At 44.5% G+C, this 15,397-nt stretch overlaps 1 protein-coding gene across 18 annotated transcripts in view; it reads right to left on the bottom strand.

Annotated features, from left to right (window-relative positions):
- MACF1 (microtubule actin crosslinking factor 1) overlaps positions 1-15,397 on the bottom strand; it is a 383,383-nt gene that overhangs the window by 203,876 nt on the left and 164,110 nt on the right. For all 18 annotated transcript variants that reach the window (XM_061597825.1, XM_061597831.1, XM_061597827.1 and 15 more), the window contains exons 10-18: positions 13,313-13,408; positions 11,804-11,931; positions 11,197-11,290; positions 10,312-10,466; positions 9,329-9,617; positions 8,075-8,203; positions 6,612-6,689; positions 3,175-3,336; positions 471-575 (exon numbers count right to left, since the gene is read on the bottom strand). In XM_061597825.1, the coding sequence (XP_061453809.1) occupies positions 471-575; positions 3,175-3,336; positions 6,612-6,689; positions 8,075-8,203; positions 9,329-9,617; positions 10,312-10,466; positions 11,197-11,290; positions 11,804-11,931; positions 13,313-13,408 (1,236 nt within the window). The remainder of the gene's footprint in view (positions 1-470; positions 576-3,174; positions 3,337-6,611; positions 6,690-8,074; positions 8,204-9,328; positions 9,618-10,311; positions 10,467-11,196; positions 11,291-11,803; positions 11,932-13,312; positions 13,409-15,397) is intronic.

Below are 15,397 nucleotides of genomic sequence, written 5' to 3'. Positions count from 1 at the left end.
TTCTAGAGTTGTTTTGTTTTGGTGTATTTTAGGGTCTGTTTTTATGATGTTTTGATGTGTTTTTAGCTCTTCTGTTTGCCGCCTGGGCTCCTGCTGGGAGGAGGGGCAGGATATAAATCAAATAATGAATTAATTAATTAATTAATAAACTTTCCAACATTTGATGCAGGAAAATAAGGACCACTTCACACCCTGCTTTTTTACGGCTGCATTCAGTCACTGAAAAATGTGATACCCCAAAAACCTTACTATATATATGGAGCACACATACTTTCCTGATCCTACACATATGAAATAGCGCACATGCCAGGGAGCCAGAATTTGCCACAGCTCCCCACAGTGTACGTGTGCATGCACACAAATAGGCCACAGAATTAATATGTGAAAGAGTCCTATGCTTATCTCGCAGGAAGCACACTAAGCACTCACAAGCATGACCCAGGCAATGCCCCCTCCAAGCCATCTCTTACCTCCACAGTCTGCTTGGCTGGGTGATTCTCCAACGATAATATCTCAGCTGTGTCTTGCAGGGAGCGAAACACGTCCTGTTTCTCTTCTAGCTCCATTGTAAGCTCCTGCACAGCAGAGACAGGCAAAGAACTAATGACATTTCTCATAGCAAAATCTGACATAGGTTCCCCTGCCGCAACCACCCTTTCTCTCTCAGCAGGCTTCACAAAGAGAGGGGGCATGCAGACATGTGACACTGTTGGAAGCCTCAGTCATGAACCTTCACAGCAGGGGAGGGGAATCTGTGGCCCTCCAGATCTTGCTCCCAACTCTACTTCTCCTTTCTCCCAACTCTACTTCTCCTTTCCACCTAATTCCAAGGAAACTGCCTCGGTTCTAAACCAGTGTCTGATAGCAGTGGTGGACTGGATGAGGGTGAACAAGCTGAAGCTTAATCCAGACAAGACAGAGGTGCTCCTAGTCAGTCAAAAGGCAGATCAGGGAATTGGGGTTCAGCCTGTGCTGGATGGGGTTACACTCCCCCTGAAGACGCAGGTTCGCAGTTTGGGTGTGCTCCTGGACTCAGCCTTAAACCTGGAGGCCCAGGTTTCTGCGGTGGCCAGGAATGCTTTTGCACAGTTAAGACTAGTGCGCCAACTGTGCCCGTTCCTGGAGTTGTCTGATCTGGCTATGGTGACACATGCCTTAGTTAGTCAGTAACGCGCTCTACATGGCGCTGCCTTTGAAGACTGTTCGGAAACTTCAGTTGGTGCAATGAGCTGCAGCCAGAATGTTAACTGGGGCTAGTTACAGGGACCATACAACTCCCCTGCTGCAACAGCTCCACTGGCTGCCAGTCTGTTTCCAGACACAATTCAAAGTGCTGGTTATGACCTATAAAGCCCTATACGGCTTAGGTCCAGGCTATTTGTCAGACCGTATCTCCCAATATGAACCTGCCCAGGCCCTGAGATCTTCAGGAGAGACCCTTCTCACGATCCCAACACCTTCACAAGTGCGACTGGTGGGGACACGAGATAGGGCCTTTTCGGTGGCTGCCCCTAGGCTCTGGAACTCCCTCCCTAGGGAGGCAAGAATGGCCTCCTCTGTGCAGTCTTTCCGCCGACAGCTAAAGACTTTTTTCTTCCGGCAGGCCTTTGGAACTGAAGGTTTTAAGGGTAGTGACTGAAGAGGATGCTGTATGTTATTGTTTTACTTGTATGCTCCTAAACTGGGTTGCAGTATTTTAAGAGTATATCTAATTGGTTTTAACATCTTAATAGTTTAATCCTGTTTTAATGCTTTTATATGTTTATATGTTTTATATTTTATAGGTTCTTAATGATATGTACTTATTTTTATCTGGAAGCCGCCTTGAGTTCCAGTTTGGAAAAAGGGCGGGGTATAAATAAAGATGATAATCATAATCATAATCATAATCATAATAATAATTGCTGAACTTTAACTTCCCTAAAGTCCAGCTAGCATCAGTCAGGGATGATGCAATTTGTTGTTCAATATCTGGAGGGCCATGGCCTGGCAACCTAGTTTTACAGTTTCATTGCCTCTTTAGTAACTCTGAGCAATGAGAACAATCCATATTTTTTCAGGCTGAAAAGTTGGTCCCGTGTAGTATTATGGCCAGAACTGTAGACTTGGATGTGAAAAACCAGAGTTCAAATCTCTCTCCAGCCACAAAGGTGCTCATCAATTCGGGGTGTTTGAAGATTCTTACAATGAAAGCCTTAAATGGATGGGGACCTAAGTATTTTAAGGACCACCTCTCTCCGTAGGGTCCTCCTCTTGTATTTAGTGTCTGTTAGGATCAGGTGCCAGTTAGGTGGCAAACTTATGGAACGCCTTTCTTAAAGAGACAGTTGAGTCCCAACACTTTAATCCATCAGATGAAATGTCAAAACTTGTCTCTTTAGGAAAACCTCTGGTTTGACGTGTGTGTGTGTGTGTGCGTGTCTCTCTCTCTCTCTCTCTCTCTCTCTCTCTCTCTCTCTTTCAGTGGGATTGTTGATACCACTTCTAATAATGCATGCTGAATTGTAATTTGAATTAAAACTAGATCAGTCATATAATTAAAATTTTTGTTTTTCCATTTTTGTTGATTATGATATTTTACTATTTTTGATGTAAGACACTTTGGCTTCAATGTATAAGCTAAGATGGATATAATTTTTTAGAGTAAAACAATTTTTAAAAACTGATGAATATCATTGGCTAAGTCACTCTCTCTCGCTGACCTCATGGGGTTGGAGGGTAAATGTGGCAGGGAAAAAATACGCATAATCTTACATAGCTGAAATGTGATAATAACCTCACTGAGAGAAAGCAAACAAAAATCTTGGCAGACCTGGTGAACACTGAAACATTTCCTACATTCTCAGAATTTAGGCGTTTGGGGTTGGATGGGAAGAAAAATAAGGATGATCAAATAATTGAATACTGACTCTGGTCAAGTAAGTCCAAATTCGACTAAATCTCAAGTATCAACTTCAAAAACAAGCACAAAAATGAAGTGTAAGCAAAAAGAGGAACTTTTGTGGAAACTGCAGCTTTTCTGAACACAGAACTTCACTGAGAAATATAGAACTCTGTGGCTAAAACTCCTCTGTTGGTCCTGTTTCTCAATTTCACTTCCAGATACACCAGAAAGGGGACACCAGAGAGTCAGGCACTGCAAACACTCGGCCACATCCAGCCCTTCCTACTCACTGAGAAATAATTCCATTTGGCAGTCATATTGGGGTTATTGTCACTCCAGTCGTATGCCAGCTCCTCCTCTTCCTTTTCGTTTAGCCAAATTAACTCAGTTGTTGCTTGAGACACAAACTTGTACAAACTCTGGAGATGGCGCAGTCGGAAGCTGGAGGTTTCCTGCATAAAGACAACACATTTTGTCACATTTCCTGCAACTCTAGGGATTGTCCTGCTTGAAGGCCTCCCAGAGGCTTCTGGTCGGCCACTGTGAGAACAGGATGCTGGGCTAGAGGTGGCTTTGGTCTGACTCTTTTATATTGGCAAAGCCTCCACCCTCCTTCCCAGATGCCTTACTAGAAACCCCACACATTTCTAAGCTATTCTTCAAGATCTTTTTTACATGCTCCTCAACTACTCTCCGTAGCACAGAGTGGTAAGCGGTGGTAACGCAGCCGAAGCTCTGCTCACGGCTAGAGTTCGATTCCAACAGAAGGAGGAAGTCGAATCTCTGGTAAAAGGGGTTGAGGTCCACTCAGCCTTCCATCCATCCGTGGTCGGTAAAATGAGTACCCGGCATACGCTGGGGGGTAAAGAAAGGCCGGGGAAGGAACTGGCAATCCTACCCCATATATACGGTCTGCCTAGTAAACGTCGCAAGACATCACCCTAAGAGTCGGAAACTACTCACACTATAAGTGTGGGGACACCTTTACCTTTTACAACTACATTTTTAGGGCCAGTACAAAACACACACACACACACGTCCCTTTCCAATGGCAGCCATGCCACATCCCATTCACCTGTAATGGATGATGATACACCTGTGCCATCATCTACCTTCTCTTTTTTAAAAAAAATCTGGCTACCTGTGCAACTATAGCACGTAAGTGAAGCACAATTCACCATTTCTGAACGGACCATTAATATGTCCAAAACAAAGATGATCACAGCATAGCAAGGTTTACCAGGAGAGGAGGGGCAGGGAAGGAGAATCACAATATTCATCACAAATTACATTAAAAATTGATAGTTAGAATTCAGATCTGCTGGAGACGGCTTGGATAGAAATATCCCAACACTGGAAGGAGGCAGATGCATTGTCGACCAATTTGACAATGGTGGTTGGCTGAGAGGATGGTGGGTGGCTGAGAAACTTACCTGCTCTGGATGTGCAGCTAGAGAAACTGGAAACATGGACAATATCATACAATATGATATAAATTTACTAACGACATAAGAGCTAGAGAACAGAGCATGCACCACATCAGATGATGTAATGAGATGGAAAAGTGGGGGTTGGGGTTCTGTCGGGTGGTCCTCTGCGCTATTGTAACCCAGTATGTTAAAAATGATGAGATGATCTTTCTTGCATTTTGCCACAACAAACTGTATGTGTGGCTTCGGTCTTCCTGAGAGGCACTATTTTTGTTATGTTGATATGTCATCATCATCATCATTCCTAACAGTGGCATGACCTATCTGTTCCCCTCTGAAGGGCCTTCTCCATCTAATCAAGTTTTGCTTCCTCTTCTCATTGGAACTCTTTCCATTCTAGCTGGTCATTACAAAGACTCTGTAACTAAGAACTCTAAAAGTAGTCTGTGCTATTTTCAAAAAGTAGTCTGTGCTATCCTTCCTCCCAGTCCCTCTTCCTTTTGGGTTGTAAGTATGAGGGTGGGAACTAACTTGTTACTGATATTTATAAGCTTTATTTTCTTTCTCTTTTTTTGGCTGAAGAGCAGGATAAAAATCCTTTAAATAAATGAATGAATAAAAGGTTGCACATTGAGTGCTTCTTAAATTAGATATTCTCATTTTGGCACAGAAGCACTCTGTGAGGTAGATCATGAACCATAAACAAGGAACAAGAAAGTAAATATTTCAAATGAGATTGTACAGAAAGGGTTTCAGATGCATGGACATAATTTGAAGCCCCAAGAATAAAGGTGCAATTTACAACTCTGAAGGGTTTCTAACAACTTGTGAACTTGTATGAGATTCCCCAACACCTTGTTAGCTACAGGAATAAGATATCAAACTTTTGGGAAATTTTGAGGTCATGAAAAAAATGGGGGGAAGGGATTTCCAAGGGGAAAAAAACAGAATTTTTTTTGGGGGGGGGATGTAAAAATATGCAATACTTATTTTTTTAGCACCCTTTACAAACTGAAAGTCATTTAGGAACATAAAATGCATTATGCGTAACTTGGTTTGCCCATAAAATTATTACATTTGGTATGTTAAAAGTACAGTTTATTCAATTACACATTGAGAATACTTTTTAAATTTTTGTTATGAGTTGATCTACAAGCTGCTGAACTGTAAGGAACCTAGCACCTCTTTGGTTTGTACCAGTTCATGAGGAGCAGGCAAAAAAACAATGAAAGCAGAAGAAACCATCAACATTATATTTATTTGCTTATTTGTTTATTAAATTTATATCCCACTCTTCCCCACAAAGGAGCCCAAGGTGGCAAACAAGAAAGTAATAAAACATCTGAAAATGTATTTTAAAAAGTAAAACAGAAAATTATTATATATTCTGAAAATTATGATGTCTCCAGTCCTCCACGGTGTCAAGCAGACACAAAGCACTAATTTCCACGGAAAGAACTGAGAAAAAGAGAGGGCAAGGGAGCCAAGACTTGGTGAATGCTACGTGAAATTTAATCAGTCTCGTTTTCTATATCATTTTGTGTAGCTCTGTGCTTTCTCCCAGTCCTTTGAGGCCTAGTCAAGAGGATAGAAACAGATCCACAGACTTATATCAACCGCAGAGCCTCCTAGAGGCAGAAATACATGCTGTACTTTTATTTGAGAGTTGTACTCTCAGTGTACAACTCAGGACTGGCTTGTCCTCAGTGTAGAGGAAATGTAATGATCTGAACACTGCACATAAAGGTAAAGGTGTCCGCGCACTTATAGTGAGAGTCGTTTCCGACTCTTAGGGTGACGTCTTGCGACGTTTACTAGGCAGACCGTATATATGGGGTAGGATTGCCAGTTCTTCCCCGGCCTTTCTTTACCCCCCAGCATATGCCGGGTTCTCATTTTACCGACCACAGATGGATGGAAGGCTGAGTGGACCTCGACCCCTTTTACCGGAGATTTGACTTCCTCCTTCTGTTGGAATCGAACTACGGCCGTGAGCAGAACTTCGGCTGCGTTACCGCTGCTTACCACTCTGCGCCACGGAGGGTCTTCACACTGTACATAGGGAGTCCTAAAAGTTTTGCTGTGGTTTTTGAAATCATTTTGGTGGAATAAATATATTAACACCTTGTCTTAAACATTTTATCATCATTCTAAAAGAAAATATTTCACAATCCAAAATGTTTCAACTTTTCCATTTCTTCAGGGGGAAAAAACTTTTTAAAAACCTTTCCCCACTCCCATTTCCCCCCTGAGCTTTCACATCTCTATACAAGAAAAAGTCCATAAAGTGCACTTACCATCAGTTTGCAGTACTGGGTCTCCAGCTTCCCCAATGTCTCTGTGTAACTAGTGTGGAAATTCTGAGACATTTTACCCTTAAAAAAGAGGAAGAGAGAAATAAAAGGGTAAGAAGCAACTCATAAGCATAGCTGGAAATGCACACAGAGCTGGAGATCCTATTGAAATCCTCTCCTCCCTATTCCCTCCCTCCTAAAACTTTGCACAAATAGGACAATGAAGAGTAGATGACATAGTCAAGCCCAAGCATAGCAGACGCCATTTATCCCACTTTGCCCATGGAATATATCCCGATCCTCCTTAGGGCCCAGTCCACACTATGGAACCTCTCTCCACACACACAGGCTGTGTAAAGTTGCATTTTCCCTTAGAATGCATTTGATTCTTAGCGAACCACACCCCAGATGCCCCAACCCAGCAGCACCTGCAGGAGGCCTTCTCCCAGTAATGTGAAATGAGTGGGGCAGAAAAGGATAATACGGTGGCTGTGAAAAGACTCCCTTGCTAGCTACAGATTCATACTTTATTTATTTATTTGCTTGTTTGTTATGTGATTTATATCCTGCCCTTCCTCCCAGCAGCAGCCCAGGACGGCAAACAAAAGCACTAAAAACACTTTAAATCATCATAAAAACAGACTTTAAAATACATTAAAACAAAACTTTAAAAACATTTTTTTAAAAAGCTTTGAAGACTTTTTTTAAAAAAAGGTTAAAAACATATTGTTTAGGAAAAAAAGGTTTAGAAGCATATTAAAAAGCAATTCCAACACAGATGCAGACTGGGATAAGGTCTCAACTTAAAAGGCTTGTTGAAAGAGGAAGGTCTTCAATAGGCGCTGGAAAGATATGGTGCCTGTCTAATATTTAAGGGTAGGGAGTTCCACAGGGTAGGTGCTGCCACACTAAAGGTCCGTTTCCTTGCAGAATGGACCTCTTGATAAGATGGTATCTGCAGGAGTCCCTCACCTGCAGAGTGCAGTGATTGACTGTGTATATAAGGGTAAGACAGTCTTTCAGGTATCCTGGTCCCAAGCTGTATAGGGCTTTGTACATCAAAACCAGAACCTTGAACTTGGCCCAGTACTTTGCTTCTCTACCATCAGATGTAAAGGTTGCAGGGTAAAGGCCATGAGGCAGCCTTCCCCAAGCTGGTGCCCTCAAGATGTATTGGGCTACAACTCCCATCAGATCCAGCCAGCACAGCCGTGGTTAGAGTTGTAATCCAGAACATCTGGAGGGCACCAGTTTGGGGGGAAGCCCCTTCCTGCAACTGCAAGCTTCTCTCCTCCAAGCAAAAACCAACTCTGCCTCCTCCAGGTCTTTCCTCCCATGTGATGCTTTCTAACAAAACTTCCCCTGTCTGCTTTGGAGCCTCCTGGGCATCTTCCTTCATGCAAGCTGAGCCACTGCTGGCTGCCCTTCACACTGCACTACGTCACGCCACAGGGGCTCCTGCCTACCTCATACATCCGGGCCTCTTTCACGCTGGAGCCCAGGTCTTCAACACTGCTGTGGACATGGTGCTGGACGTCCAGTTGGGATTCAACACTTGGCAAGTCACTCCCCCATTCAGCCCGCTCCAGCTTCATCTGAAAGCAACACAGCACAGGCCATCAGTCAATATTTGCCAGCCTAATTATAGGCAGAAAACAACAACAGCCACTCACCACCACCCCTTTACTTGCTCTACCTCATTCTTAAGAGACAGAAAGCATCATACTCTCACCGTGTCATGCCATTCTCCTGGAAACTGTTGGGGACCAAACCCTGGGCCTGTGTTGGGTATTGGGAAAATCACTAAGCTGAAATCGGCTGCTGGCCACAATGGCTGTGTCCTGCTTCCACAGTCTGAGGCAGTGTGCCTCTGCATGCCAGCTGCTGGGGAGCACGAGCAGGGCAAGTGCTGTTGCCCACTGGTCCTGCCTGCAGGCCTCTTATTACAGCATCTGGTTGGCCACTATGAGTACAGGATGCTGGACTGGACTAGGTGGGCCACTGGCCTGGTCCAGCAGCAGGGCTCTTCTTGAGGCTTCTCTTAAAATACAAGATTTAAGGACAGTCTCCTTCTCTCTGCTTCATTCAATGGTATTGGGAATGTGCAGTGAACTATTTATTTATTTTATTTTATTTATTTGGTTGCATTTATATACCGCCCATAGCAAGTAGCTCTCAGGGCAGTAAACAGCATAGGATAAAATACATACATCGTAATAATAAAATCACAAAACATATATGACATAAAGAAAAACAAAATACAGTTAAACAGAATATAAAAGATAAAGGCTTAGTATACAAGATTAAAAAGCTAAAAAGATTAGAGTGATTAAAATGCCTATATCAACTATGAACCGAGCTATCAACAACACTCAGGGAGGCATTCCTGGGAGCTGCTCAAGAACCTTCGCCAGAGCACAATTTAGAGCCAGTTTAATACCTCTTAATTCACTGCCAAGGAATTATCTGATGGAAGGTTTAAAATGTATAATATATTACTCCCTGCTAAGCCTGTGCTAGCTGAGGCTGATGGGAATTGTAGTCCAAGCACCAGGTTAAGCAAAGGACGGTATAACCCCCCTCCTGTTAAATCATCAAGTGATTTAAAGAACAAATATTATGTCATTGCATTACCAAGTATTAATTCTTGGTAATCTATTCTGTCCCCCCACACACACCAGCACCTGAATTCTTCTTTTGTTTAACACTACACAACGCACCTGCATCTCTTCCACCCAGGAGAGCAGTTCGTAAACAAACCGGAGGTTGCCCTCATCTTCAGAGGATGAAATGGCCACCAGCTCTGCGCGGGTCATCGGCTTCCGGAAGCAGGAAGTGGAGGCAGTGGTTGCTGCCGTGTGCATTCCCTTCAGCAAAGGCTCAGTCTTAAGGTGCCTGGTGCTCAGGGAGGAAGGCTGGACAAAGTCCAAGGAGGAGAAGTGCCCCTTCCGGTACAGGTTGGTGCATTCGAGCCTCAAGGTAACCAGCTCGTCTTGAAGCCTCACAACCCTGCAAGAGAATCAAGCAAGAGGGAAGATTGGAAGAGGATGGCAGTGTGGCAAGATTACGAGGACACTGTCCAAGCAGGGCCAGATCCTTCACACGTGAGCCAGACACACACATCCTCCCGCTGCCACCACCGTCCCTTTTCTGACTTAGGAGGCAACTGCTGATCCCCTTGCCCCAAACAGGGTCTTGAGAGTTCTTTCCGATCTCTGGGAATGCGGAGATCCAACGCAATAGCCTTCCCCCTTGAGAACAGATGTGAGGGTTTCAGCAGAATGGGAAAATGGGTAGCCTGACCCAATTCACTGGGAAAGCCCTCTTGCTCACATGCCACTGAAATGCTCTTGTGCAGTTCCTGCTCATTCCAATGTGGCTTGCAGAACAGGACTTTCCAATGCATTGTGCTAGAGTGTACGTGTGCATGCACGCGTAAGAGAGAGAAAAATGTCCTTTGGATTTTCCCACCTCAAATATCAAAATGGCTTTGACTGGCCCTACACTGGAAGACATGATGGATGGAGCTCCCATCCACCAAGAGCCTAGAATGACTGCTATATTAGGTGTGAAAGGCTGAAAAATGACAAACTCATTCCACCAACAGCACTGCATTAATATGGCTTGCCATCTACCAGAGCACTCTTGTTTCCAGAATACTCTGGATCCCCCCTCCTCCTCCTCCACATGCAAAACTCCTTACTTGAAGACCAGCTCCTCCAACTGGTAGTAGTTTTCATCCCGGAGTATCTGAGCATCTCCTTGTAGTTGGCAGATGAGCCCTTCGCACTCATGGAGGTACATGATGACGTCGGATTCATATTGCACCAGCTGGCCTGACTCCAGGTGCGCCTCATCCTGGCAGGAGGGGATTTAAGGTTATTATTGAGTCTCAGTCTGCAGTGTTTTTCTGGAATAAGCAGGTCTGACTAACTTGCATAAGCTTATATTTAGAAAGCAAATAAGAAGCCAACACTGGCAAGGCCCACTCAGACACTGGCTGGGCTGTTGAGATGTCATGGAATATTCCCCAACATTCCAACTGAGCCTTGGGAAGATGTCAAGGAACAGAATGCTGACCAACAGTACTGCTTCTGTGAGGGGCATGAAAATCCAGTTTGGCTCCACTTGACACAGAGCTGGAAATTAGGGCAGCTGTAATAGGCAGGAGGTAAGAAGCACTACAGATGTCATAGGCAGTGAGGCTGAGGGATGGGATGCTAAATGGGAAAAAGCCAAAAACAGAGAGGGTGGAGGGACAAGGGCAGAGGAGCAATGACTTGTGGGAAGGATGGATGCAGGAAGTAGAGGTCTATGGAAGGATGAAGGAAGATGTCACCCAGTCTCTACAAGACAGGTGGGCTGTGTGTTCCTGCTAACAAGAAGGGATGATGGGCAGGGAAGGAAGTTTTGGGATCTGGACATCTTTGGCTCTATAATATGTGCATTTTTCAAGTGACAGGATCCATGAGTTTTGCTGCTGCTTGAAAACTGGGAAGTCTTGATTGCCTGCATTTGTCATGCTGAGACCTCACAGGGGTGGATTTGAAGGAAGGTTAGGAAGACCCAAAGAGGGGGAAAGACTCACAGCTTGCAGAGTGTTCCTTGCCAGGGTGAGCTTCTCTTCACAGCTGAGAGTCCCATTCTGGATTTTGTTTGCAATCTGCAGTAGCAACTCCAACCTGCAAGAAGAGTGTCCAGAGTCATCCAAATTAAAACAGAACACCAGCAAAAATTATTATTATTATTATTATTATTATTATTAATTTGATTTATATCCCACCCTTCCTCCCAGCAGGAGCCCAGGGCGGCAAACAGAAACGCTAAAAACACGGTAAAACATCATAAAAAGACGTTAATATACATTATAACAAAACAAAGTTAAAAACATTTTTAAAAGCTTTAAAAACATCTTTTAAAAAGGATTAAAAACATATTAAAGAAAACATATTAAAAGCAATTCTAACACAGACGCAGACTGCGATAGGTCTCAACTTAAAAGGCTTGTTGAAAGAGGAAAGTCTTCAAAAGGAAAAGATAGCAGAGATTATTAGAATGTATATTTTATAAAGAACTGATTATTATCTCTGCTTGATGCTACTTTTTAACTGACAAAGTGCTTCACAATAGTTGCCATTGTCAACAAGCAGGGAAAGAGCGTCATTAGTCATCACATATGACCGCTCACCACCCACCTTTCCACAGCCGGCCGCAGCAACTTCTCGCACTCCAACATCTCTATGATGAGCTTGCCCCATTCTTCTTCCACGTCATTGGGGTGGTAACCCTGTGGCAGCTTAATGCGGCCAAATTCAATCCAGGCCTAGAAAGCACAAAGGAAAAGCAACTGTTTATCTGTGTAGAGATTGGCCTTTGGGGGCTAGGGCTCATGCCCCAAGCCAAGAGTTAGCTGCTGCTGCTGCTAGGCACAACCACAAACAGAGTTGGTATGGTATAGTGGTTAGAGTGCTGGACTAAGACCTGGGAGATGAGGCTTCAAATCCAGATTCAACCAGGAAGCTCATACGGTGACCTTTGGCCAGTCATTGTCTCTCAGCTTAATCCACCTGACAGGGTTGTTGTGAAGATAAAATGGAGAGGGAGGACAACCACGCATGCCTCCTTGAGCTTAGACCGCAGCAGGCCCTTGAAGGCAGTAGTGGTGATGCCGTGGCGTTGCCTCCACCACTGCCAGGGGCTTAAATAGGCCTGGCCTTGTTAGCATGCTGGCAAACTGCACACACCCCCTTGCCATCACCCAAGTAGGCAAGCATGTCCACGCAGCGCACTGACACAGCAACATGGCAATGCAGGAAGTAGCACAGCCAGCCTGCACCAGCAGCGGGGGGGGGGGGTTGACTGGGAGGGTGGCTCCTGCTCCGTGATCTGCACCAGCATCAGGTCACATGGCGCACACTCCACGACCCGATGCTACCACGGCTTGCAGAACGGGAGCAACACCTGCCCAGCCGCAGCAGTAGGGGACCTCAGCCAGTGCCCAACCTGGCCACTTGCTGGTGCTGGGCCTGCTTGAGCTCCTTGAAGTAAAAGGTGGGATATAACTATAATAATAAATAAAAGATAAAGATAAAGCCTCTTTGGAGTGGTAAGAATTGCCTTTCAGGAATTTAGTAAACTTCCCACTAGAATAGCCTTCCCCCGACTCCAGCAAATCCTGAATGACAGTAACAGTCTAGAAAAACTAGCTATGAGTTAAGGCACTATAGCTGTGGGGTCAAAGTGACTGCTTGATTGTCACACCTGGAGCAGAGATGAGGAACTGGATCCAGCCAGCAGACTGAATCCTTCCTTCTCCTACAGACGAACCTTGATCTGTGGATGGGGGCCATCTACCTGTCAATCATCCGACATCAGCAGATGACCTGAAATCAGCTGCCAGCAACGATCAGCTGATTGCTCTGGAGAGCTTGCTTCTCAAGGGGATGGGCACTGAGACTCTCAGCAGAGGCTTGTCCATTAGGGGAAACAGGACGCTGCCCCACCATCCTTAGTCTGCCCTCAGCCAGCCCCCACCTGGCTGCTTTCTTACAGATTGCTCTCACACTATGCAGATCTGTTTTAAAATGAAGCCAAAGCTGAATTTCTAGGGGGTTTTGGGGTTTTTTAAAAAGCAAAACCACAGGTATTGTCTAATGAATGGCTGGTCAAGCCACCCCGTCCCTCCATCCAAGAGCCTCACTCACCTCCAGCAGTTTATACAGCTCCTCAATGCTTCGTTTTTCATGCTGTTTTCCTGGGATCTCCGTTTCTTTGAAGTGTATGTACTGGTTATAAAGTGCCTGCAAGAACAGAGAGCCGAGGTCACACAAGGAAACAGTGCAGGGGAAAGACACTGCAAAAGGGATACCCACAGAATGTCCCTGGACAGACCGAAGGTGGAAACAAATGGCAGGAAACTGGGAGGGGACCCCCACCCCCCACCTCTGTTGCTGCCTAGGCCTTTGTAATAATTCCTGGAAGAGATGCAGTGTGGAACAGCTGGATCCTTCAATTTGGGGTTCATTTTTAGCAGCTTCAGTGGATGGCTTTTGCCAACATCTGGGTCCCAAAGTGATCTGTCCCCTTATCAGACTGGATAATGACCTTGGTTTGTTTGGGGTTCAGTCGGTTAGCTGTCCTGCCCTGACTTGGCTCACTCACTTGAGTCATCTAGAAACACAGGAAGCTGCCTTATACCAAGCCAGACCATCGGTCCATCTCGCTCAGTATTCTCTATGCTGACTGACTCAAGCTCTCAGACAAGGAGTCTCTCTAGCCCTAACTGGCGATGCTGCCGGGGACCGAACCTGGGACCTTCTGCATGCAGAGCAGGTGTTCTACCTCTGAGCTATGGCCCTTTCCTTCCAGCTGCCTGATCCACAAACACCTGGTCTCCTCCTAGTCTCTGCTTCCCGCTCACTGTGGATTGATCTACGGCAGTGATGGGAACCCTTTCAGCCTGAGGGCCATATTTTCCTATGGACAACCTCCTGGTGGGTGTCTGCCAGTAAGGGGTTGGTCTAGAAACAAAAGTGGGCGGAGCTCTCTTACCTTTGCACAGGGGGCTCCATTCCAGCCATGCAAAAGCCAGATATTTCTACATAAACCCCAATCCATTTTCCAGCCAGACAAGAGAGAGGCATTTCACAATTCAAGGACACATTCCAACCAGGCAACTGAGGAGGGCACAAAGCAGGGCTGGTGGAGAGTCCCCAGCTGTCTGTCCTACACTACTAACCACTGTCTACATGAGCAAAGAATTCAGGGTCATTCACAAATCAGTATTGGATCATTCTCTCTCCAATTGCGACCTCTACCCACAATAGAAATTATCAGCATGCTGCAGACTCCACAGGCTGAAAGAAGAGAGGATCTCTCTGATCTTTTTATGATTAGTAGCTCTTTGTACTTCCATCGCTAAGATACTCCTTAAAATAAGGCAAGTGCCGACTTCATTGTCTTTGGCACTTACTAAAAACCTTTTTGTTCACTCAGGCATTTGCTGGTTATGAATGTTGAGCTTTTAGTAGAATTGGGTGTTTTTACTGTGAGTTCTGTGTTTGCGGGGACACCTTTACCTTTTTTCTGTGTTTTGTTGTTTTTTAATGTGTATTGCTGTGAGCCTCCTAGTATTACCAATGAAGGGTAATAGAAGGGACAGTTTGTTTGAATGAATGAATATTAGAGAAGAAAATGTGGTGATACTGTTTTAAGAAGATGATCTCAAGGCCAGGCAATGGCAGGATTGCAGCTTACCATATTTTCACATCCATTTGGAATATTTTACCTCTAAACCCCATTCATTTCTGGCTACATGCTCCTTAATGGTACCCATGCCCAGAAATGAAAATAGTTTTTGCAAGTTGAGCCCCAAAGGAATAACCAAGCTGAAATAATATGCTGGAGACTGTCAGGGTAGGGTGTTTAGGGGTTTTCACTGTGGTCAACTTTTAATGTTGGAGTTGTGTTGTTTTTGCTGCTACTGGAATTATGTTTTTGTATTTTATTGTTAAAATGTATTATGAATTATAAGAGGACTGTGTAATTTTATTGTATATTTCATAATGAGATGTTTTCATTAACTTACTGACTTTTTAAATTTTGTTACATTTTATAGCTTAGTGAATTATGTAATTTTTTTCATATTGTAAGCTGCCTTGAGCATGGTTTCCTGTGGAAAGGCGGCATACAAATAGATGATGATAATAATGATGATGATGGTGATGTATAAACAAATAAGACTCTGAAGTCAGCTCAGGGACGGCAACTGTCTGTACAAACAGACCCTG

The sequence above is a fragment of the Rhineura floridana genome, chromosome 15 (assembly GCF_030035675.1).
Source record: "Rhineura floridana isolate rRhiFlo1 chromosome 15, rRhiFlo1.hap2, whole genome shotgun sequence".
In the NCBI taxonomy this organism is placed as follows: Eukaryota; Metazoa; Chordata; class Lepidosauria; order Squamata; family Rhineuridae; genus Rhineura; species Rhineura floridana.
This window is presented reverse-complemented; position numbering and strand designations above follow the sequence as displayed.